Source organism: Spermophilus citellus (genome assembly GCF_964194105.1).
Source record: "Spermophilus citellus genome assembly, chromosome: 4".
Lineage (NCBI taxonomy): Eukaryota > Metazoa > Chordata > Mammalia > Rodentia > Sciuridae > Spermophilus > Spermophilus citellus.
Genome location: NC_138185.1, coordinates 105522901 through 105549794, shown reverse-complemented (window position 1 = coordinate 105549794; position 26894 = coordinate 105522901). Strand labels below are relative to the sequence as shown.

General features: G+C 37.5%; 1 protein-coding gene across 2 annotated transcripts in view; it reads left to right on the top strand.

The window, feature by feature from the left end:
* The window catches only part of PEAK1 (pseudopodium enriched atypical kinase 1), a 290178-nt gene that overhangs the window by 198947 nt on the left and 64337 nt on the right, over positions 1-26894 (top strand). For both annotated transcript variants that reach the window (XM_081292596.1, XM_081292595.1), the window contains one exon: positions 7375-10632. In XM_081292596.1, coding sequence (XP_081148722.1) covers positions 7490-10632 — 3143 coding nt within the window. In that variant the 5' untranslated portion in view covers positions 7375-7489. The remainder of the gene's footprint in view (positions 1-7374; positions 10633-26894) is intronic.

The window sequence follows — 26894 nt, the reverse complement described above, 5'->3', positions numbered from 1 at the left end:
GCCTGCAGGGAATGCTGTCTGTGTGGTGTTTAATAGACCACCCGCACACCCCCTTTTCACTGCCAGGAATTGTAATTCTGGCTTGAGGAGCTCCAGCTTTCTGCTGGCCAGTTTATTTCACAATCAAAATCCAGTGTTGATTTGGTTGTCTCATATCAAATCTGCCGGAAACTGTTGGACTAGAAGCAAACTAATTGTTATCATTGTATAGCAGCAGAGAGAGTAAAACACAGTAATAGGTTCTTAAAAGGTTGTCACAACTTGAAGTGAAATAGGCTACTCTTGAACAGCTTTATCTATAGCCTCAAGGGCTTTAGTCCTGAAAACTGTCAAATATGAAATAGGATTTTAGATCATGGGAGTTCTGGCTAGCTTCTAGGGGTGCTTTAGCCATTAAACTCTCCCTTAGACCATTTCATCTGGAGGATTTGCTTTAAGATTATAAAAAATATGGAAGCAAATGAGCTTTTCTTATCAAACATTCCATTTGGGTGCTCCACATCAGACCTGTTCTGGCAAATAAATGGAGGACACCAGCATAGACTGTTACATTTTCTTGTTTAAGTGCCTCAGGAGACATTTTTTTTATTTCACAAGCATTACTTTGGTAACTAGAGTTTTCCCTTTGGAGAGTGTCAGTTTTGAGCAGCAAAAGCTGCTAGTTATTATTGATAGCCACTGAAGTCATTCCACAGTGGCTGCAAGCCCAAGGATTGCTCTTTGGACTGACCTGTATTGGGTATAGTGTCTCTTGCTAAAAGCCTGTTATAAGTTAAAATAGTTTTGACAGTGTTTTCAAGTGCATATCTTTGTCTCCAAACATAATTAGCGTGCAAAATGAAACCCTTAAAGTTCAGGCTTTGTGGCTTAGACAGCAGCTCCATCTGGTGCTTGCTAAAGGTGTTTGTTTCATCTCTTGGTTTCATGGAGCATGAATGCAGATGTACACAGAACTTGTAAAGGGATGTCAACTCCAACATGGGTTTCTAATTCACACAGCTCTGACATAAGTTTATTGTGTTCCTGGCAAATCTCATTTAGCAATTCTATTGATAATGTGATCACTGCTAGTCAACTCAACAGTATTCTTTTGACTGAATTAACTTATACTCAAAGTGAGGAATTATTTTTAATATTTCATGTTTCTTGGGAAAACAAATATACTACTTCACAGAAAAAAACTTAGCCCTCTCTTATCAGGGGCAGGTTTAACTTGATTAACAAGATATTGTCTTCAGTGCCATATAGTGTTAAATCCATACAGGCAATATTTTTAAAAAATTATTAATGACTGTTAGGAATGATTCAAACTACTACTAGAAGTTATATCTGAGTAATAGAATTACATGTGGTTTGTTTATGTATTTTTGAATTTCCACAGTAAGCATACAACATAAGAAAAAAACTATCTAACAAAAGAAAAAATAATTTGAAAACAAAACGTAGTGTAAGTAGCTATAGCCTTATATCCCAGTTCTAGATCTCTGATTCACTGTGTGAACTTAGGAAAGTCACTTTCTCTTCGGGACTTTGGGTCTCTTTCCATAAAACAAAAGGATTGAGCTAGGGTGCTGAGGTTTGTGTTATCCCCTCTTTTTCCTGTCTTGTCAGCCTCAGCCATCTCCTGTGTCTTTCCCCAGTATTATTCAACAGTATCTGATTTTTCCCATCTTAAAATGAGAAAATCCTTTCTGGACCCCCATACTCCCAGCTCTTTCTTTCTTCAGCTTTCCACCTAAACGTTCCAAAAAGTTATCCACCATTGCTCTGTTACCTCACTCTTCAGCTCACTGCAGTCAGGTCTCCATCCCACCACTGCACCAGAAAGTACAGTTCATGCTCAGGTCACTGATGAGTTCATGTTGCCGTGTCCAATGGGATATGTAAGTCTTTGTTTTCCATTACCTCTCAGCAACAATTGAAATAATTGCCTTTTCCCCCTTTTAATGACATTTCCTCCTCTGGCTTCGTCTCTTCACACCTTGAATGTTACTTTTCTGTTTTGCAGGGAATTATCCTCTTCTTTCTGGTTCACACACCTTTCCAGATCCTTATCAGTCTTCTTTTTTGGCCTAGGTATTTCTCTACTAGTAATTCTCAAATAGACAAGAACCACAGAATTCTCTTCTATGTTCCAGGACTCCTGAATTCACCTGTTTTATTCTCTGCAGGCTCCAAAGTGTGGACCCTTTCCTCAAAATCATACATCCTCCATTGCTCTCTGTCTTAGCAAACAGTCCCATACATCACTGGAATAAACTCAAAACTTCAACACTTATGTGCTCCAAAATCCATTCACTCCTTCATCCACCTTTCTGTGGCTTCCCTGATGCCATACCCTAATCCAGATCCTCATCAAAACTTTATTTGCCCAAATCAGCCCTTTCAACAGTCTCCTGCCATCCATCCTGTTCTCCAAAGTCCATTTTCTATCCTGCAGTAAAAGTGTTTTTTTAAAATTAGCTTTGCTGAGGATTAATTTACATATAATAAAATTCACTTTTTTATTGTATAATTCTATAAGTTTTGTCAATGAGTGCAGTTATATGACTACCACCATATAATGTTTAAATTGTTTCCAGTTTTTGTCTACCAGTTTCAGTGTAAACAGAAGTTTCCATTTATCTTGGGTAAATACCTAGGAATAGGATTGTTAGGTTCCAAGACAAGTTTATGTTTAACCTTTTAAGAAACTGCCGAACTGTTTTCAAAGTCCTTGAACCATTTGAATCCCCATTGGAAATATAAAGTAGGAGAGTTCCAATTGTTGCACATTTTGACTAGCCTGAGTCAGTTTTTATTTTTTTTAATATTTATTTTTTAGTTGTAGTTGGACACAACACCCTTATTTTATTTTTTATTTACTTTTATGTGGTACTGAGGATCGAACCCAGGGCCTCGCACATGCTAGACAAACGCTCTACCACTGAGCCACAACCCCAGCCCCCAGTTTTTACTTTTGTTTTAATTTTATTTTAATCATTCCAATAAATGCATAGTGGCAGCTCATTGTAGTTTTGATTTGCATTTCCATGTGGCTAAGGATTCTTAGATCTTTCATGTATTTATTTATATGTACACCATTATCTTTGGTAAAGTGCTCAAATCTTTTAACAGGTTTTTATTGGGTAGGATTTTTTTGTTGAGTTTTTAAAATCCTTTGTATATTCTAGATACCAAGTCCTTTGTCAAATAAAATTTATTTTACAAAAAAATTCTCATCTGTGGCCTGTCTTCATTCTCCTGTTGATGTCTTTGGCAGAGCAAGCATTTATTTTGAAGTTCAAATTATTGGTTTGTTCTTTCATACTTATGTGTTGTATCTTCAAACTCTGCCTAACTTAAGATTGCAATGATTTTCTCCTTCATTTTCTTGTAAGCTTTATAGCTTTATATTTTATACTTAGGTCTGTTATTCTTTTGGAGTTAAATTTTGTGTGTGATGTGAGGTGTAGATCAAGGTTCACTTTGTTGTCTGTAAGTATCTAATTATTCAACTACATTTGTTAAAAAGACTGTCTTTTTCTCTTTTGTCAAAAATTTGTTGACTATACTTATGTGGGTCTATGTCTGAACTCTATTCTTTTCTGATCTATGTTAGGGGTCAACAGCAAACTTTTTCTGCAAAGGACCAGATAGTAAATATTTTAGATTTTGTAGGCCAGAAGGCACAGTGAAAGATATTATCTAGGTACTTGTGTAAACTATTTAAAAATACCGGGGCTGGGGATGTGGCTCAAGCGGTAGCGCGCTCGCCTGGCATGCGTGCGGCCCAGGTTCGATCCTCAGCACCACATACCAACAAAGATGTTGTGTCCACCGAAAACTAACTAAATAAATATTTTTAAAACATTCTCTCTCTCACTCTCTCTTTAAAAAAAAAAAAAATACCGAAGCATTCTTAGCATAGGGCACAAAAACCAGGGCAAACTAGTTTTGGCCTATGGGCTATAATTACCCCCTCATCCCTCCCTATTCCTCCCCCCCCCCCAAATTTCTATCCTTCCACTAATACCACACTGTCAGGATTACTATAATTTTATCCAAACACTTAAAATCAAATAGTGTGAGTTTACCAACTTGTTCTTTTTCTAAATTGTTTTAACTATTCTAGTTCTTTTACCTTTCTTTCCATAAAAATTTAGCTTATTGTCTTCTACCAGAAATGTTGCTCTGATTTTGATTGGAATTATGTTGCCTCTGAAAACCAATATGAGGAGAATTGACATCTTAACACTATCTAAAGAACTTAGTAAATCTCTCCATTTAGGTCCACTTTGATTCTTTTATCAGTGTTTCATAGTTTTTCCCATCTGGGTTTTAGATTTTACACATATTTGTTAGATTTATACCCAAGGATTTCATGGTTTTGGTCAGAGCTGTATTTTAGTTATTGATTTCTCACTGCTCTTAGGATAAATTCTTTGATCTTAAAAGGCTAAAAACTTTTAAAGATTAAAACCTCTTGGTCCCGTCTCTATTTTTTTAGCCAAATTTTTTGCTACTCCCCCTCATTCACAATGTTCAGGTCTCAGATTAGGAGGAAATGATTTTGTGTTTGTTTATTTAATTTACTAAGGGGTATAATTTTTAGAATATCTAAAAGAGTAAATAAATGTGTTCGAATAAAAAAATTGAAGAATGTATTTTCATCTTACTGGGTCATTGGGCTTTCTGTGTGGACTTCTTTTGCCCCTGAAGTCTGTAATTCTACTAAGACAGAGTGCTTTATAATTATTGATTATAAGGGACTTTGCTTTGTAATATTAGCTTTAAAAAACATATTTTCATTCCTTAGAAACATACTGAAACTTGGCACGCACACACACACACAAAAACTGGCTTTCTGACCAAACTAAGGATCCCGTCACTGTCATTATACACAGTTGAAGTTAAACTTTCTGTTTATTAAAATAGTTTTTATAAGCCTATTACCAACTTTATTATAATAGTCAAAGTAGAAACACAGAATAGTAGTGGTATTCTGTGAAAAGGTCTACAGCTATTTTAGTCAGTTTTTTCAGCGATCTGACAAGAATAATTTAGAGAAGGAAAAGTTTATTTGGGGCTCACAGTTTAGAGGTCTCAGTCCATACATGGCTGACTCCATTCCGTGGCGCCTAAGATGGAGGCAGAACAACATGGCAGAATTGTGTGGTGGAAAAAAGCAGCTCAGGACATGGCCACCAGGAAATAGAGTTTACTCACCAAGAACAAAATATATGTAAGAATTCCCCACGCAAAGACACTTTGCCGGGAGAATTCCAATTTTATTGCAAAAAGCTGTGTGCTTATATAGAACTAAAGGGGAGATGGTAGGGCTTAGATAAATGGCAGGCCACCCGTTTATTGGCAAGTTCTTCCAGATATCAGCTCCCGCGCCCAGGAATTAGTTCTCATTGGGGCTAAGGTTCCCCGCCAGCGAGATTTGAAATTGGCCCCGGCGGGAGAGTTCACAAGGGCGGGAACTTTTCGCGCCACTGCAGAGAAGAAGAAGGTAGGAAGAAGAAGTCCTTAGGCGCCATGTTAGGGTTTTTTCTCTGGGGTATGGCTGCCTTTATACTTTTTCCAACAATATATACCCCAAAGGCATGCCACCAGTGACACACCGCCTTCAGCCACAACCTACCTGCCTACAGTTACCATCCAGTTAATCCATTCAAGTGTATTAATGCACTGAATAGGTTAAAACTTTCATAACCCAAACATTTCACCTCTAAACTTTCTTGCATTGTCTCACACTTGAGTTTTTGGGACACACTTTATCTAATCTGTAACAGCAGCTGTGAGCCTAAAACAAAAGAGAGCCACAAGATTCATTGTTCTAAACCTAAAAAAAAAAGTACATTTAATCACCAGTGTTTATTCATTATGCTAGACCTACAGAGCTCAAAAACTAATGGGGGGAACAACTAAAAATGAAAGCACTTGTTCATAAAAGCATATCTAAAAGACTTTAATAATCCAAAGAGAAATGAGTAGCCCAGGTGAAATTGAGAATATAAGATGATAAGTTGATTTTCAAGACACAGGTAGAAGGGAGGCAGGGACCACATCTTGAAAGGTAAGGGGCTTGCATTGTATCCTGTAACTCAGAGGTTTTAACACTTCATTGCACTTAAAATTACCTGGAGAACATGTTAAAATTTCAGAATCCTGGATTTTTTCCCCAAAGATTGACTGAGTAGATCTACCATGATTACCTAAGTGAGCTAGCACCACCCAGGATGCACACTGACATTTAAGAGCCAATGCATTTGGTAAAATTGGCTCACAGAATAGTTTTTAAGCTGGTTAATATGATGATTGTAGTAGGATTTTAGAAAGTTAAATCTGATAGTAGTGTAAAATGGAATCATCTGAGATTAAAATGCAAATTCTGATTCATTAGGTCTGGAGTTGGGTCTAAGGTAACTGCATTTCTAACAAATTCTCAGGTGAGGCTGGTATTGCTTACCTGAAACCCACATTTTAAGTAGCAAAGGAAACAGAGGCTATATTAGAGTGGGTGAGACTACACATCATGGAGATTAGTTAATAGCCTATCACATTTATCCAGGCAAAAGAGAGTGAGTATCTGATAATGGCAAGAATGGGTTGCAATGAAATGTAATAAAATAAAAATTACAAGATAAAATTGATACAACTAACTTAGGGAGTTTAGTAAGGATTGGAGTTGGTAGGAGGAGGAGAGATGTCAAAGATGATCAGAAGGTTGACATTTAGCTGTCTAGGTAGATGGTGATGACTTTAGCTGTAATATAAGATAAAGAAAGGGTGAGAGGTGGCTTGGGATGTGGAGGAGGACTGGGTAGAGGAGAGAAGTTACTTGGAGTTGAGAAATGAGGTAGCCAGAGGAGGATTCGTTTTGAATGCTTTGAATTCAAAGAGTCTGTGAAATAACTAAAATTTCAAGGGGTGTTGGAAGAAGAGGAACTCATAAATAACTAATAAATATTAGAGAGATTGGTTGATAACAGGATGAGCAGTATCAAAGTCATTTCCAGGTGGTTGCAGATGTAGCTATTTGGTAGACCACTTGGCCTAGCAAATTCAAGGCCACGGGTTGGATCTCTAACAATGCAAATACACACACACAACACACACAAACACACACAATTTCCAAGAGAGGAAGGTCATATCATTGCCGCAGAGATAGCAAGCCAAAAAGAGTGCATAGTTCTAATTAAGAGGCTCACTTTCTAAGTTGCTGATTGGCTAAAGGGATATTATGAAGCCTCCAAATTAGCTCATCTCTTAATCTTTTAATTTAAGGAAAAGTTTAAGAAGGAGCCAGTTTTTTCAAGTCATTCATAATGTTAAGCCTTATAATGCCTTTTTCATTCAGATTATTTTTTCCTTTTCCCCCCACAGATTGATCATACTTAGAAGAGCTGCTGTAATAACATAGGGGAGGTGAAAACTAACAGATGAAAGTTTTGCCATGCACTGAAAGAAAAGCATTATCTGTGAAGTTCTATTTTTAAAAATGTCTGCTTGTAACACCTTCACTGAACACGTTTGGAAGCCTGGTGAATGCAAGAATTGCTTTAAACCTAAAAGCTTACACCAACTCCCTCCAGACTCTGAGAAGGCATCCACCACCCATGGCAATGTGAAAACTAATGCCAATCACAGTAATAATCACCGTGTCAGGAACACCGGAAATTTCCGGCCTCCTGTGGCTAAAAAACCCACTATAGCTGTGAAGCCCACTATGATGGTGGCAGATGGGCAAAGTGTATGTGCTGAGCTTAGCATCCAAGAACAATGTGAGAACAAACCTGTTATTGTAGGGTGGAACCGAAACAGGACTGCCTTGAGTCAGAAACCACTTAACAATAATAATGAAGATGATATTGAAGGATTTAGCCACGTTCCTAAGCCTTATGGCAACAATGATAGTGCAAAGAAGATATCAAATAACAATAATGGGCTAACTGAAGTGTTAAAAGAGATAGCAGGTTTGGACACCAACTCTCAGATAAGAGGAAATGAAACAAACTCCAGAGAAACATTCTTAGGAAGAATAAATGATTGCTACAAACGATCATTGGAAAGAAAGCTTCCTCCAAGTTGCATGATTGGTGGCATCAAGGATACTCAGGGCAAACATGTTAGTTTGAGTGGGAGCACAGAAGTAATCAGTAATGAAGGGGGACGGTTCTGCTACCCAGAGTTCTCTAGTGGTGAGGAGAGTGAGGAAGATGTACTTTTCAGTAACTTGGAAGAAGAACATGAGAGCTGGGATGAGAGCGATGAAGAGCTACTGGCCATGGAGATTCGCATGAGGGGTCAACCTCGCTTTGCTAACTTTAGAGCAAACACTTTGTCTCCTGTTCGATTCTTTGTGGACAAAAAATGGAATACCATCCCCCTACGAAATAAGTCACTCCAGAGAATCTGTGCTGTAGACTATGATGACAGCTATGATGAAATCCTGAACGGTTATGAAGACAATTCTGTGGTCTCCTATGGACAAGGAAGCATTCAGAGCATGGTGTCATCTGACTCCACATCACCAGATTCTTCTTTAACAGAAGAATCACATTCTGAGACAGCCAGTAGTTTATCCCAGAAGATTTGTAATGGGGGGATATCTCCTAATAACCCAGGAGAGTCTAAGGACATGAAGGAAATTGAACCCAATAATGAAAGCCTTCCTGGTAATAATCTGGAGAAGGAATCATTACAAGCTTCCAAAAGCCCAGTTAAAGTTCCAGAGACACACAAAGCAGTCCTTGCTCTCCGATTAGAAGAGAAGGATGGCAAGATTGCTGTGCAAACTGAGAAGCAAGAAAGTAAAGCCTCTACAGATATTGCTGGACAAGCAGTAACCATAAACCTCGTCCCTATAGAGGAGCAAGCAAAGCCCTACCGAGTTGTAAATCTGGAACAGCCATTGTGCAAGCCATATACTGTCGTGGATGTGTCAGCAGCCATGGCCAGTGAGCACCTTGAGGGCCCTGTTATTAGCCCCAAGACAAAAATCTCATCTTCTACTCCAAACTCCCCAGTATCTTCACCTGCATTGACACCAGGACAGATAAATGCCCATTTCCAAAAATCCAGTGCAATCCGATACCAGGAAGTGTGGACTTCCAGCACCAGTCCACGACAAAAGATCCCTAAAGTGGAATTAATTACTGGTGGAACTGGACCAAATATCCTGCCAAGGAAAAATTGTCACAAATCCGCACCTACTTCACCCACAGCTACAAACATTTCCTCTAAAACCATCCCTGTTAAGTCACCTAATTTGTCTGAAATAAAATTTAATAGTTACAACAATGCTGGTATGCCACCTTTTCCAATTATCATTCATGATGAGCCAACGTATGCTCGGAGTTCCAAAAATGCTATTAAAGTTCCCATTGTTATTAATCCAAATGCATATGACAATCTAGCCATCTACAAAAGTTTTTTGGGAACAAGTGGAGAACTCTCAGTGAAGGAAAAAACCACAAGTGTAATAAGCCATACTTATGAAGAAATAGAAAGTGAAAACAAAGTGTCTGATGCCACTAGCAAACCCACTGAATGTTCCCAAGCCAAAGGGTTTTCAAACAGCACAGAGCGTAAAAGGGGCTCCGTGGCTCAGAAGGTTCAGGAGTTTAACAACTGTCTCAACAGAGGTCAGTCTTCCCCACAGAGAAGTTATAGTTCCAGTCACAGCTCCCCAGCAAAAATCCAGAGAACCACTCAAGAGCCTGTGGCCAAAACAGAAGGCACACAGGAGCCTCAGCTGGTGGACAACAGTGGCAGCAGCAGGGAGAAAGCAAGCATAGTGCTTTCTCAGATTGTGGCTGCTATCCAGCCCCCCCAGTCTCCTCCAGAAACACCTCAGTCTGGCCCTAAGGCCTGCAGTGTGGAAGAGCTTTACGCCATTCCTCCAGATGCTGATGCTGTGAAGAGTCCACCTAAGGGTACACCAGTTCGACCCAAGTCACTCTTCACATCTCAACTTAGTGGTGAGGCTGAAGCACCTTCAATCACAGAAAGTCCTACCAATAAAGTACAGAAAGACCCATTCTCAAAGCCAGTTGCCTCCCCTCCTTCCAAATTAGTGAGCAACCCCCAAAGTGAGCCACCACCTCCCTTTCCCCCGCCTCGCTCTACTTCTTCCCCTTACCATGCAAGTAACCTTTTACAGAGGCATTTTACCAACTGGGCCAAACCAACCAGCCCTGCCAGATCAACGGAAGCTGAATCAGTTTTGCACTCTGAAGGCAGCAGGCGGGCAGCTGATGCAAAGCCTAAACGTTGGATCTCATTTAAAAGCTTCTTCCGCCGTAGGAAAACAGATGAGGAAGATGACAAAGAGAAAGAACGAGAGAAAGGGAAACTGGTGGGCCTGGATGGCACAGTCATCCACATGCTGCCTCCTCCTCCAGTTCAGCGCCATCACTGGTTCACAGAGGCAAAAGGAGAGTCCAGTGAGAAGCCAGCCATTGTCTTCATGTATAGATGTGACCCTGCCCAGGACCAGCTCAATGTGGATCAGAGTAAGGCCAGGGCTGACCAGGCAGCAGTCACCGAAAAGGGTAGAACAGAGGATGCATTACTGCGGGACTCAGAAAAGAAGAAGAGTAGTCATTCTTCTCCATCACAGATTCCTGAGAAAGTTCACAGGTATGTAAAATAGACTGGCAGAATATGGAAAATTTTTTAACACATTTTCAGGTGTTAAGTTTTTTATCTTTTAAGATTGCATAAGAGCCATTCCTGTTTGTAAGTAGCACTCTGAGGCCATCATGCATCTTTATAACTGCATTCCAAGATTAGAATATTATTGAAGTGATCTTATTGCACTGAATAAGGTTTATGGCCCTGGATCTCTAGCTAAAATAGCCTGCTGCATTCTAGTGAATACAGAGGGACTTTAACAGAAAAGAACAAACCCACAGCACCATAACAGAAATAAAGAATACATCGTTCTGAATTGCTGTGATGGTGTGAGGAAGAAACAGAGTCAAATGAATGCTCTTTCCCTCACTGTAAATGGAATAAAACTGCATATGCAGTTCAGTTTGGTTTTCACCAAGGCATTATCTCTATACATATTACTTTATTTTAAGGGAATCTTTGGGTTTTTTATTGCTGCCTCTTTCTGTCCTCCTTTCAAGTGTTTTGGAAAAATGGGGAGCAGGGACGAGCAGTTTATAGATATTTAACTTGGAGGAGAAATATGAGTAGGTTATCAAGGTTGAGATCCTTATGGTATGATCCTCAATTCAGCTAGGCAGATTGTATGCTCATGAGATCTCTAGGCACTAATTTATTTTATTACCTTAATAATTTGTCATTGATCTCCTACTCTGTGTGTGACATGTCTCAAATATTTTTCTCAAATCCTATAAAATTCCATAAGAATTCTATAAGAACCCTGTAACTGGTTCTTCATATAAGGAAACTAAAATTCAGAGAAGTTAAGAACTGGCCAGAGTTGCAAAGCTAGAACTTGTCAGAGCTGAAATTCAAACCCTGATCTATGTCACTCTCAAGATTATATCCTTTCTAAAGTGTTGCATTATTAATGAACACAAGATCAAATAAAGGGCTGAGGATATAGATCAGTGGTAGAGTGATCACCTAGCTTTCATGAAGTCCTGGGTTCCATTGTCGGCACACCACCACCACCACACACATGCACAAAACCAAACAAAATGTTCCTGTTTGGGCTTGTGATCATTCACATAAACATTTATATTCAGGAGGTTTTTCTTTCTCATTTGTATTAGAAACAAAATTAATTAACTGCCAATAAAAAAGGAGGTTTATTCCAGGTTTTTGACAAATAGGGATATGCCCTGAGTATTTCATTCTTCTGAAGTCCTTCTCCCTACTTACGTAGAGACAGATAGTAAACCTTCTCTACCTGACCAGACCTTCTCTCTGGCAAAGACATGAACCTCTGATTATTGGGGCAAATTCTCTTACCAGTTTTTCTTTAGAAAAGCACAAATAAAAATGAAGTGAACAGTTAATATCTTTACTTTTCCTAACAAAATGCTCGGGTGTTTATATGTATTCTTCATTAAAATTAGCCTTTTACATACCTTCAAATAGTTATCAAAATGGTAGCAAGTCTCTGTTTTCCTTAAATCCATGTAATAACAAAGTAACTAGAATAGTGGTAGTATATTCCTGAAAAGAATAATTTTGTCATCAGTAGTGGAAAATCATATTCAATTTTTACATACTTAGTGATAGAATGTTTTAAGCCAGTAGCAATAAAATTCATGTATTGCAGATTACCGTTTTGTTTAGAAAAGAAGAAATTTAAAAGCAGTTGGTTAGAGTTACCTAGGAGGGAATGGTAGATAGGTCTTGCAGATCAATAAACAGCTTTACTCCTAATTAAGTACTGCTGTGGTGGATGTGTTCACACCTTGGGAGGCAGAGCCAAGGAATGATAGAACATTGGCCTCTCTTGTGAGGATGTGATCTCTCCTTGGTCTGCATTCCACTATATGTGGGCTTGAAGGCAGCCGAGACTCTGGGCATGGCAGACCCCTTACTATACAGCTTATGTTTTCACTGATTGTGTTATATAATGACCAGTCATGTCTTCCAAAATTTATCAGCTCTTTATAGTTCACATAATGGATCCAAATGGCACAATTGAGTTGCCTCTTGATGCTCAAATTTGACCATGTTCCATAATTATCCGGAGGGCTGTTGAAACACAGATTGCTGAGCCCCACCCCCAGAGTTTCTGAGGCAGAGGTCTGGAGTGAGTCCTGATACTTTGTACTTCCACAGGTTCCTGGGTAAGGCTGATGCTGTTTTCCTTGGGCCACATTTTATTACCACTGGTCTCACCACCATTCTAAAGATAACATTGCTGTAGTCTTAAGTGAAGCCATGATTGAAATATTAAGCTGTTCTTAGGGGCACACTGAAAATTTCTCATTTCATAATGTCCAGAGTAAGAAGAAAAAGAAGTATTCAATAGGCTATTTTTAACATTATGAAAAGCTTAATACATGATATGCATATTGAAAAATATACATCATTTGCTTTTTAAATAATTACCTCATTTGCTTGGATATGCCATTGGTATTTACTTGAAGCAACTTTGAGAGGAAAAACATTACAATCAAATGTCAACATTTGTGTTTCTGGCTTGATGGCAGTGTGATCATTAAATTACCATCACACGGCTGGGAACACACTGCTGAAAGAAATGAAAATACGGTTTTTCTATAAGTAAATGAAGATTCCAAATCTAAACTGTCATAAGGAATGAAGAATGAAAAACTACTGTGCTGAAGGCCAGACCCCAGCCTCTGAAAGATGAAAAACTTTATAGAGCCTTTTATTATAGAATTAGATTATTTCTAATTTTATTTATTAGACTGTTCAGAAAATATAAATTGAGTATGTGCCTGGAACAAATAGGGGAAAGGACACTGCTGAAATAATGGATTTGGATTTGACTTTAGCCTCAACTATCTATCTGGTCCTTCACTAAACAGAGTTATAATGATATCTATCACATAGAATTAATTTGAAGATTTCATGAGAACACATACAATAGGCTTAACACAAGGTCTGGCACATATTGGATGCTTTAAGAGTAGCAGCTCCTCTGCCCTCTGTGCAAGAAATGTTAAATGTACAGGTGGTATAATACAAAGGGATTAAATCAGCTTAGAACAGACTTCTTAGAAATGAATTTGAAATAGGATTTTGCCAGCTGGTTGGGAAAGATATTACAGGCACAAGGAACAGTATATGCAAAGTCACAGCAATGAGAACGCAACTAGAAACAGAACATGTGACTAGAAAAGCATAATGGATAATCTAGAAGACCAAAAACAAGCTAAACTCATGGAAGGAGAGCCAGTGTGGGGTTGGGGAACGGTGGAAAAGGAGGAGGGTACAAGGTTTCAGTGATATATTGCACAACTTGGTAACCATAGTTAATGTAATATATACTTCAAAATTGCTGAAAGAATTTATTTTAAACCTTTTCACCACAAAAGAATAAGATGATGAGGTAATGGATATACTAATCAGTTTTGCTTAATCTTTCTATAATGCAAATATATATATAAAACATTGCAATCTATAAGTATATATAATCATTATTTATCAAAAAAACATTTAAAAAATAGTCCAGTGGTTCTTAAAGTATTGTCCGTGTAAGGTCAAACAATGACCATACAAAATTCTCTATTTCATAATAATTCTGCCAAAGTTGGGGTCTTGAATGTCACTGAAAGGCCCATTTTGTTAAAGGCTGAGTTATCAGCCTGTTGTCCTGTTGGGAGATGGTGGAAACTTCAGGAGGTGGGGCCTAGTAGAATGAAGTTAGGTCACTGAAGGTGTGTCCTTGGAGGGAATATTGGGACCCAGGACCCTCCTCTCTCTCTCTCTCTCTCTCTCTCTCTCTCTCTCTCTCTCTCTCTCCTTCCTGGCCACCATGGTAGAAGTTTCCTTTGCTACCTATTACCTGCCATAATGTACTCCCTCACTACAGGCCCAAAGGCAGTGGTGCCAAGTGACCATGGACTGAAAACTTGTGACCAAAAGAAACCTTTCCTCCTTTTAAGTTGATTATCTCAGGTATTTTGTCATAGTGACAAAAAGCTAATTAACCCAAATATTAAGACCTTTGCTTTTTTATTGTGTTGACCTTTGCACTGATAGTGCAAAAATAGTTGTAGGTAAAATGACTTATACCTTAACATAAATCAAAGCCATCACATGATACTGTATTAGGAGTTGAAGGGGAAAAAAGAGTTTCATTTAAGAATGCCCTTGATGAAGTAGTAAATTTTATTAAATCTCAACCTTTGAGTATCTTTTTAAAATTCTTCATGATTAAACAGGAAGTAGATATAGAGTACTTCAGCTGTATACACACAAAAATCACTTGTGAAATAGTTGGCATTGCAAAGGTTGAGTTAGGAAGCTTAACTAGCACTCTCTTTCATAGACCACATTGAAGGAACAACTAGCAGATCAACTCATTATTCAAATGAGTCCTGGCAGATATTTTCTTAAAAGTGAACATAGTGAGCCTATTACTTTCCAGGAAAACAACTGACTATATTTGTTGCCAATAATAAAATTCAAACTTTCAAACAAAAATGAAAACTTTTTAAAACTTATATTTGACACTGTGACCATGACAGCTTCCTAATACTTAAGTATTTTTCCCATGAAATTTTTGGTGGAATTAGCAAGAACTTTTTAAAATATTATTTAATGTCATGTGTCCACATTTGGAGGATATGCATAACTCAATAAACTATAATTTCCAAATGACCCTGTACATAATAATACAAAATTATACATGAGTAAGGATCCATTCAGACTGCAAAGCGAGGCCAGTGGATTTTAATGTAACTAAATACAAAAAGTTCATTGATATGGTTTCAGATCTACAAGGCAGCTAACCTTTAAGAAATTACCACTCATCAAGATCAGGTGCAGTAGCAAAGAATATCCACAGTTATCTAAAAGGCTATTAAAAATACTCCTCGTTTCCCACCTATAAATCTGGATGAGAACTGATTTTTTTTGCATATTCTTTAATTGAAGCAGTATATCATCGAAGATTAAATGCAGAAGCAAATATGAGAATTTGGCTTTCTTCTATTAAGTCACAGATGTTAAAGAGATCTGAAAATGTTTTAAAGGTTGTTTTTTTTTGTTTTAGTTTTTTGTTTTTGTGGTTCTGGGGATTGAACCCAGAGCCTTGTGCATGCAAGGTAAGCACTCTACCGACTGAGCTATATCCCCAGTCCCAGTAGTTTGTTTTTTTTTTAATGAATTAACTTTGTAAATTTCCTCAGTTTATATTTCTCATTAACATCAATAGGTACAACCCATACAAACTAGCACTTATGGTTCTTTATTTTTAAGAGCTTTGTACCCTGAAACCAAAAAGTTTAATAACTGCTAGGACAGGCTGTCTAGAGCCCTGTATGATATGTTAAAATGTTAGGCCTCTATCTTTTAGATTTTGTGGAGGAAACAGTTTTTAGGTAGGAAAGTACCTTTTTTTTTTTTTTAAATAAACTCTTTTTTAGCAGTAGTACTAAGTGGACTAGAGGGTGGGATCCCTTTGTTCAATTTTTGGTTCAGGAACATATCCTTATGCATCATTTCTTTGTTTCTGTTTTTTTCCCCTTTACACATCATTTCTATCAAGCTAGTTTGCATCAAAGGAAGTTAATCTGATGGTTACTCTGGTCTATGACCAACTGGGAATTTCTCAACTATCATTTTTAGAATGATACCTTCTTCCCATCTCTACAACTCTTTGGTGTCCATAACATGGGGAATAATATTGCACAGTAGGAAAAAATGCAAGCACTAGAGTCAGAGATTTAAATTCTGAGTTTACCACTGAGTAGCTGACTTTTAACTTGACTTCCATAAGGCATCTAGCACAATATCTAGCAATAGGGGTTGGCTTCTTTACAAAATTATGCTTTCGGAACCAGAACTTAAGATTATCCTTGTTCAATGTATTGCCCTCTATGATCAATTCTGAAAACCATCACGTGCTCTTTCTGAAGTATAAATCCAGTCATACCTCCACACCGTAGAAGACCCCTACAGATGTGACATCTGCCTGTTTAATCTTACCTTCTTGCTCATGAACCTCAAGTTATTCTGGCATCTTTTCCTTCTGAATGCCTTATATATGCCTTTTATATAATGTTGACCTTGGAATCAATGCTATAGGGTTACCTTTTAATACAGACCATCTTAAAATGGATCACTTTATGTTTATTGTAAACATTTTGTGATAGAAAATTTCAAACATTTACGAAAGTAAATAGATGAATATAAAGTACCATTTACAAAAGAATCATACTTTAATACTTACCAACTTATGGGCAATCTTGTTTTATCTGTACCCCAACCACTTTCCCCATTGTTTTAAGTGAATTCCAGACATTGTTTCATTTGCAAATATTTCAGTATGTAGCTCTAAAAGATAAGCTTTTTCAAAAAAATCATAACCATATACTAAAAAGGGTTCTTTAAATCTTAATGGCTAACCTCTAGCTAAGCACCATAGAGTATCAAAAGTTTAAATACTTATACATTTTGACTCCTAAATTTAAATCTCCATCCTCATTCTCTTCTTTGCAACTTAAATGTGAAACTTATCACTTGATATCTGTACTTAAAATGAGCATTTCAAATGAAACATGTCTAAGACAGAGCTTAATCCTTCTCTACATCTCTGTTCCATCCTGTCTTCCCTTCTTGGCAAATGACCCATGATGATCCATCCTTTTGCTCATGCTAGAAAATCAAGAGTTATCCTTGATTATTTTCTTCCCATCTTCCCGACATCCAAAATATCAAGCCCTGTTTATTGGATGTCCAAAATATATCCCACATCTGTCTACTTCTCTCCATCTCTGCTTCTATCACCCTGGTTCATGCTTCATCTTTCACCGGGTTTACTAAAGTATTTTCCTAATCCCTTTGCCTAATCTCTTGCCCCCTATCTCTTTAGAATATTCACCGAGCAAATCCCATTGTTTCACCACTGTGAAAGAAGTCTCTATATAATAGGATGTCTACCTACCAGTTTAACTTATCTACTCCTTCCTTGCTCATGAATTTCTCAAAATACTAGCTTGCTTTCTGTTCCTCAGACATGCCAAATATAACCATTCTTTAGGCCATTTTTATAAGCTGTTCTCTTTGTTTGGAATGTTTCCTTCAGATCTTTGCATGGTTGGTTCCTTGTCATTCAGTCTTCAATTTAAATGTCACCTCCTCAGAAAATTATTCACTGACCGTCCAATCTAAAAATAACTCCCTCATCCTGTCACTGTCACATAATCCTTTATATTATTTTAGATTTATCCACATCTTCATAATTTTCAAAACTACTTCTTCATTTCATTCTTTTCTTTCCTTCTTCCAGTAATTACAATTATTTATTTGCATATTAATTCAATTTTCAGACATAATTTCTGTATCCAAATTATGATGTTGAATGTTAGAATATTGTGAAACACAAGTTGCCCAGTTTAGGCACTTAGTTTCACCCTTATAGAAATAATGTTTTCACAATTAATAGGCAAAACAAACCAAACACATACATATACTTAAAATTTTAGTTCAAACAAAATTCTTTTCTGATGAGAAAAAAAAATCTAATCTAGTGATTAAGATAATAACATTCTAGCCAAAGTAGAGAATACCGTTTGTCACCTGAATGGCATCTTGGTCTTCAGATGACCTTTCTAACTCTACCTCCTCTGAACATCATGCTCATACTATTATGTACTCTGGGATTCCATGTAAATCAGATTCCTTTAAGATTCTCAGAACCATCTCAGGAATTCTGTCCAAATTCCAACCAGTTTCTGATTTGGACAGGTAGGTTGGATTTGGCATACCTTTGCTCCCTTTGGAATGCATAACTATAAACTTTCCTTTACACCTCCAAGGCCTTCTTGATCTTCTCAGAGACTTAAGGCTAAACTGAGTCTCAGTAATCCAGGAATCAGCCCTGGGAGCATTTTAATTTACTCCAGAGTTCAAGGGTACAGACCCAGAGTTGGCTAACTATAGTTGGTTGGCTAAATCCAAATTGATATCTGTTTTTATAAATGATAAAGTATTGGAAAATAACCACACTCATCTTTCACATGTTGTTTGTGACTGTTTTGCATTATAATGATAAAGGTAGAGTAGTTGCAATATAGGCCATACATCCCACAAAGCCTAAAATGTTTACCTTTACAAAAAAAGTTTGCTGACCCTTGGACTAAGCTCTAATGTCAGATTTGTCTGTGGTTGTCAGCTATGCTAGCAGTCTATAGACATTCCAGCCAAACTCTAGAAAGATTTGGAACTCACTGAAGTAACTGGAGCCTGGTCTCATAATACACATGTGCATATACATAATATACACAGAGTATGGAAAAAAATCTAAACACTCATTAGACCATGGTAAAATGTGCTTTCTTTCTCTCTAGAAAATTCAATTGGAAGTTTTGTTTTAATATTATGCTCCACTTGTTATTGTGTTATTTCTACTTCTTACTAAGAGAATGCTATCAAAGTCATCTCTTCAAATTTAGGACAAATGTGGCCCCCAAAGATCAAATTCCTCCTTCTCATAAAGGAAAAATAATGGGAGACAGATAATAGCCTCCAAGTGGCTACTTGTTCTCCTGAGCAGATGTTTTTTTGCTCTAAAGAAACTTCTGTTTGACTTCATCATGGCTGCCAATCTTACTGGGGTGAGGTGGTATCTTAGGGTGGTTTTGATTTGCATTTCCTTGACTGCTAGAGATGGTGAGCATTTTTTCATGTACTTGTTGATTGATTGTATGTCCTCCTCTGTGAAGTGTTTGTTCATATCCTTGGCCCATTTGTTGATTGGGTTATTTGTTTTCCTATTGTCTAATTTTTTGAGTTCTCTGTATACTCTGGATATTAGGGCTCTATCTGAAGTGTGAGGAGTAAAAATTTGTTCCCAGGATGTAGGCTCCCTATTTACCTCTCTTATTGTTTCTCTTGCTGAGAAAAAACTTTTCAGTTTAAGAAAGTCCCATTTGTTGATTCTTGTTATTAACTCTTGTGCTATGGGTGTCCTATTAAGGAATTTTGAGCCCGTCCCCACAATCTGTAGATCGGAGCCAACTTTTTCTTCTATCAGACGGAGAGTCTCTGATTTGATATCTAGCTCCTTTATCCACTTTGAGTTGACTTTTGTGCATGGCGAGAGGAGGGGATTCAGTTTCATTTTGTTGCATATGGATTTCCAGTTTTCCCAACACCATTTGTGATGAAGTCAAACAACAACAAGTGCTGGCGAGGATGTGGGGAAAAGGGTACTCTTGTTCACTGCTGGTGGGACTGCAAACGGGTGCGGCCAATTTGGAAAGCAGTATGGAGATTCCTGGGAAAGCTGGGAATGGAACCACCATTTGACCCAGCTATTGCCCTACTCGGACTATTTCCTGAAGACCTTAAAAGAGCACACTACAGGGATACTGCCACATCGATGTTCATAGCAGCACAATTCACAATTGCTAGACTGTGGAACCAACCCAGATGCCCTTCAATAGATGAATGGATAAAAAAAATGTGGCATTTATACACCATGGAATATTACGCAGCACTAAAAAATGACAAAATCACGGAATTTGCAGGGAAATGGATGGCACTAGAGCAGATTATGCTTAGTGAAGCTAGCCAATCCCTAAAAAACAAATACCAAATGTCTTCCTTGATATAATGAGAACAACTAAGAACGGAACAGGGAGGATGAGCAGGAAGAAAAGACTAGCATTAAACAGAGACATGAGGCGGGAGGGAAAGGGAGAAAAAAAGGGAAATCACATGTAAATGGAGGGAGACCCCCATTGTTATACAAAATTACATTTAAGAGTTTACTAGGGGAATGGGATAACAAACATGGAGGGAAATGAATTACAGTAGATGGGGTAGAGAGAGAAGATGGGAGGGGAGGGGAGGGGGGATAGTAGAGGATAGGAAAGGTAGCAGAATACAACAGTCACTAATATGGCAGTATGTAAAAATGAGATGTGTAACCGATGTGATTCTGCAATCTGTATTTGGGGAAAAAATGGGAGTTCATAACCCAATTGATTCTATTTTATGAAATATGATTGGTCATGAGCTTTGTAAAGTTGTGAACATCCAATAAAAAAAAAAATAAATAAATAAAAAAAATAAAAAAAAAAAAAAAGAAAAGAAACTTCTGGACTATCAGCAAGTATAAAGATTATACCTACATTTGTTGGACATATTTTTCCTAGAGTTAGATTATATCTTTGCTATTGAATTTTTAAATAATCTTGTTGTAGAGGAAACTGGTAATTATCTTACTTCATCCTAATTTACAGAGTGATACAGAATGGTTAAGAGTACTTGCGCCATGATGGGTATGGTCTTCAGACAGCTTTATGTTTCTTTTCCTCTGGGGGATGATACAGCTACAGAGAAGTAAACTGACTTGCTTAGAGTCTCCTAATGAATAATCAAACTGAAAATTCCCTACTTGGGTCAGTTTTATATGCGCACTCCCTAATGAATCCGAAGTTAAATAGCAGTACTTGGGTAATTCTTACACTTTCCCACCTAATATTTCAGAGCTGTCCTAACAGATCTGACAGTGCATCCTTCCTATTAGATAGGGAATTGAGAGAGACACAGGATCATTAATACTCCCAGGGCCACTCTGCAAGTAGGTACAAAGCCAAATTATGACTTCAGAGGCACTCAGGACCCCTAAGTGGGTTTTGTTGCACTATTGGTAGGGATTATTGAGTCTGTTAGTGTCTTCCAGGCCTTTGTTAAAGTCATCCTGAGCATAGGAAGGCACATCTGTGACAACTAAGAGCCATGGTGATGTGTACTGATTCATTGGCCTGTCAAGTAGTCTCCAAGTACCACTGGCACAATTATTCACTCTCTTGAAAACACTTTATGTGAATGTCCTAATTAATACCTACTCTTATAAATGTCTCTATACCCAGTTTACAGAAAAATAATGGGAGACATAGACAGAGTAACATTGGTGGCAGAGCTGAAATTAAATTTGAGTTTCTAATATCTAGGCATGTCTTCAGACCTCTAGGCCATGGTCTCAGTAAGTGATCATTTAATATAACTGCAATAGAGTATTGATTAGAGTCATCGGTTGGTATTTAAAGGCTTAATTTTAGGACAAATAGTTTATTCTCATGTAGTATCTCTAGAACAATGATCTCTTAATATCAGAAAAAGTTTCACCTAAAAAACAAAATAACATTACCTATGGCACACTGATCAGTTCTCTACCAACATCTCTAATTTTCACAGGGTGAAATAACCTTAGGAATCAACTAGCTGGCTTTTCTGTGCATCTGGTACATGATTAAAGCTCCATTCTGTATCTAGGAAGATGTCCTGTTCATCTCTCTTCCTTGTGGAAAGAGAATTCCCCAACCCCACTCACTTGTTCCACATTGGAACCTCTTCTGATTCCTTTTGCCAATGGTAGTACAGGCAAAAATTCTGCTGGATGGAATATGGATACAGATCTTGGTGACCTTCTCCAGTGCTTGCTTTCCCAAATGCCACCTAGTTTGATTTAGCCAACACCCCTTACTGGGTGCTTTCTATAGTCCTCAGTCTCCTACATGGGTGTTCTAAGAAGGAAGAGCCCTCAAATAGTAAAGTATCATGGATAATAGAGGATGGAATAGTCTTTGAAGACTGAGTTTGGAATAGATGGGCTTACTTGATGCTGAAAGATTGTGTCCTGGAAGGTTTGAAAAAAGGATGAAAACATTTATGTAGTCCCATTGAGAAGCCCCTGTAGACCTTTCTGGGTGGCCATGAAGATCTATGGATGCTGTGGAACAGAGGAAAAGCAGAGAAAAAGAGGCATTTCAGGAAGAGGTCCTTGGCAGAGTGGTTAGAAGGTATAGGCACTGTGGTTCCTCTTATAGCAGTTTTTAGTCACAGGGGTCTGTCCTTCATACTCACCTTTGTCCTCTGTTGATAGAATAACTGAGACATTACTGCATGCTAGGACACCTACTGCTGGTATCTTAGATGTTGTTTCTTACTTTTAGAATGGTCTTCAGTCAGCCAGGACTTACAACAAAAATCAGAAATGTCATGCTAGGCCAAATCCTCATTTCCTAACATTTTATGAGTGTGTATAATCTTATTCTAAGAATAAACATCAAAAGGTTATGAATGGTTCCAAAGTCTTAACTCCATTATTCCCTCTTTGTTGTTGTTGTTGTTGCCCATTATGAATTTCCCATCAGCCTATTTAAATTATTTTATTTCCCCATTTCTGCTTATATCACTTCTGAGGAATGATGTTCCATTACTTTAAATGTTCCTGCTCACTTTTCATACCTTGTTCCTTCCGTACTTATTGCCCTTTTCACTGTGGAAGAAAGAGGCAATGAAAAGTAGTTTTTTGGTGTGTAGTCCTGGGACCAGCTACATCAGAAGCTCCTGGGGCAGACAAATTCGTATTCCTTGGCCATGCTCCAGGGCTGTTAAATCTATTCCTAGAGGAGAGAGCTAAGAATCTCCATGTTAAATGAGCTTCCCAGGTAATTATCAGGATCCTTAAATTGTGATAACCATTGTCATAATAATTTAAAATATAAACTTTAAAGTTACCCAGACCTGAGTTTGAATCTTACTTATGCCACTTATTAGCTGCGTCATTTTGAACGAGTTAAATGAACTCCGCTTATCGGTTTCTTCATCTATAAACTAAGAAGCAGAATCTACAGCTCTTTAGAAGTCAGACTTCATTGTCTGTAGTATTTGCATCTTGGCTCCACTAACTATTTGCTGCTTTATCCAAGGCAAGTGACTAAACCAGTCTAGATAATAATTTCTTCATTTGTAAAACACAGATCATTACCTGCCTAGTAGGTTGTTATAAGACTTAACTGAATGTATGTAAAGAGTTTAGAAAAAGGAAAAGGATTGCCCCCAGGGCACCTTTGACAATGTCTGGTGCCATTTTTGATTGTCATGACTGAGGACGCAGCCAGTAGTTCCAGTGTCTAGTGAATAAAGGCAAGAAATGCTGGTAATGCCCCACTATGTGTACAGTCCTCTACAACAAAGAATAATCTGGCCCAAAATGTTTACAGTACCACTTTTGAAAAACATGACTTTGAACAGGCACATAATAAGCACTATGTAAGTTTTTATATATTACTCTCGCAATTATGGGAATAACAAGCCTCCCTTAGAGTGTTATTGTTAGAAGATACATGTGTAAGTATAACGCCTAGCACTCAGTAAATGTAGAGTAGTGGTGGAGGTGATTATTATTAGGAAGCCAAATATTTACAAACATTCTAAAACTGGAGCATTTTCTATTTTAAAAAAATTTGCCTTGCAATGTAAATAATGACTTTTAGTTTGTTGGTTTGGGATTTTACAAAGGAGAACACATCTATTATCATTATTACCTCATATTTCAATCTCAGATACACTCTTTTCAAAGACATTTACTTCTTTGACTTCATAATTAAGCATTTATTGAGTCTCTACAATGTACGAAGCTTGCTTTATGGCACCTATGTGGTAGAAAAAACACAGGCATTAGAACTGGATAGTATCAGGTCACATCTCTACACTATCATCTAAGTACCAGGTGATCTTAGGCTATTTATTTAACCTCTTTCAATCTCACTTTCTCGTCTGTAAAATGAGAATAATTGCATCTACTTCTTGAGGTGTTTTTGTTTTTGTTTTTATGTGAGTAAAATGGAAAAGTGCACAACTTGTTCAGAATTGAGTAGGAGTATGTTCTGAGTATTTTAGGTCCCATTCCCTTTCTACATCCATTCCTTCACTCAAAGGATAGAGGAAGGTAAAACTAGAGTGGGAAAAGGCGTGCTGACTTGCTTCTCCAGTGCTTTGGGGCATATAGGAAAAGTTCAGGACTCCTTTTTCTCCCCAGATTAGTCCCGTTGGTAAGGACTGTGGCTATTTTCTTCTAAGATTTTGCTTTTTCAAGAAATGTACATTGATATTTCACCACGTTCTTCAGACTGAGCCTAGGCTGAAATGGGATACTGAGGAGCTACTTCTACACCCCTCTGATTGAGAATGGCAACCTCTTTTTTAAAATTAATTTATCTTTTCTGTTAATTTGCACAGATGTTATCTGACTTTGTATTTCACGGGATTTTAAAACTGTAATTTTTCTTAGTATTATAAGTATGACAGTGATTTACAGTGGCCTATATTTTTATCTACTTTACTGTCATGAAGTCTGGTGCCATGAAGACATTTTTTTAATTTGCTATTCATGTCTGTTTTTTTAAAAAGTAGATCTGAGCAGTGTTAGAAAAATAGAGTCTATTCAAGACCTTGCACATGGCTGCCAGTCGTCCCCGTGCCAAGACCAAGCCACTTCATTCACATCAGGAAGGGCTACCTTTGTTTTTCTAGACTATGTTAGACATATTACCAGGAACACATCAGATCTCAGTTAAAGGTTAATCTCAGTTCAGGATGAAAAGTTTGACGTTTTCATTTAAAGACTACAGAAGGCTTAGTAGAAAATTGGAGATGCTTGATAGTGATCAGTGGACACAACACTTTTCTACCTGAGAATGCCAATGATTGGAAAGTTTAGGAAAACCAAGCTGATAACCTGGAAACTGAGATAGGATTAAGAAATGTCACATTGGTAGGGGGTCCCAGAGGTAGAGAGACAAAAAGAGATAGGTGGGTTTTATTTTTTTTTCCTCCCTTCCAATAGATTTCCGGCAGTATGGGATTTGATAACTTTGAGCTCTCCCCTTTGTGTGTTGATGTAGATCCCATTTCTACAAAGGTCCATCATTCCCAGCAACCCCAGAAATATGCAGCTCAGGAGACCAGTAACAAAATCATGAAATTTTGTTTCTGATGTACTTTGGTCTGATTTTTAGGGAGAATGGAAGGTTTTAAAAGTCACAATTGCTTATTGATGGTCTTGGGCATGTATAGATAGGTGTAGCTGCTGAAGAGAGCTGGCAAATGGTAATCCCCAGTGGCACGTGCCTATAATCGCAACCACTCTGAGACTGAGACAGGAAGATCACAAGATCAAAGTCAGTCTAAGCAATTTAGCAAGATCCTTTCTCAAAATAAAAAATAAAAAGACATGGGGATGTAGCTCAATGAACCCCTGGGTACCAGAAAAAAAAAAAACTGCCCCAAGAGGCAGATATTCTGTGTAGAAATCTGCTTTCATTTACTGTCCCTTCTGAAACTCAATCAAGGTGGTTGAATTTGAAGATAAAGTTGAACTGAAATTGTGGAAATATTTGGATGCATAAAAGTCTTTTTAATCTGTTCTAACGTGGAATTTTACTTGCCTTTTTAAAAAGTACATGCAGACATTTAACAGAATATTTATAAAAATCTGTCTTAAACAAATTTACCAGGAAAAAAAAAAGGATTATTTCATTTGATGGTGCAATGATTAATCCTACCACCTGGGTAAGCCAAGTGAGCTTCCCACAGGAGATTGCTTCTGTAGCTTTGAATTATGTATGAATATTGCAGACTGATGAGATATAACCTTCCAAGGGATTCATTTACATAACAGACAAATCTGTAAGAATGTTACTATTTCCTTTGAACACCTTACATTCTTTCCACATGTTCATAAAGGTGTTGTCTTTGTGGAGATTATTACATGGTTTTTAAGTGTCAGGTCAGACATACCAAATTGCAATTAAAAACTGGTCATTAAAGTTGGTTGAAGAATTTAAAGTACAGTCATCCCTCAGTATCTGCTGGGAATCAGTTCCAGAATCCCCCATGGATATCAAAATTCTTGGATTCTTGAGTCCCTTATGTAAAATAGTGTGGCATTTTACATATACCCTACCCCTTACCCTCTTGTAGACTTTAAATCATCTCTAGATTACTTATAATAATCTAATACAATGTAAATGCTGTATAAATAAAATTATGTTGTTTTGTTAATGTTTTCAATCTGAGGTTGGCTGAATTCGAAGATGTGGAACACAGGGATTTAGAGGGCTTCCTGTACAGTCAAATGTATTTTGTTTTTTATTATGAAAGCAAAATGATTGCTGAAGCCAGGCAAAGAGGAGGCTAAGTTAGGATTTAGGGTTTAAGTCAACCTGAAAATTAAGGACCTAGATATCAACACACTGTAGTGATTGCAGACCTTCCACTTTGCATTATAGGACTTCAACTTGAATTTAAATAGCAGAGCTATAAAAGCTTTAACTTCCTCTTCGTGGGCCACTTATCACTTAATAGATCTGTTTTATAGTAATGAGGATCAAATTGTACTTACCCTGGAAAATAAATATGGTTCTTTTGGTCATTATTTTAAGATGTGCTAAAATATAGTCTATAAGAAATTCTTA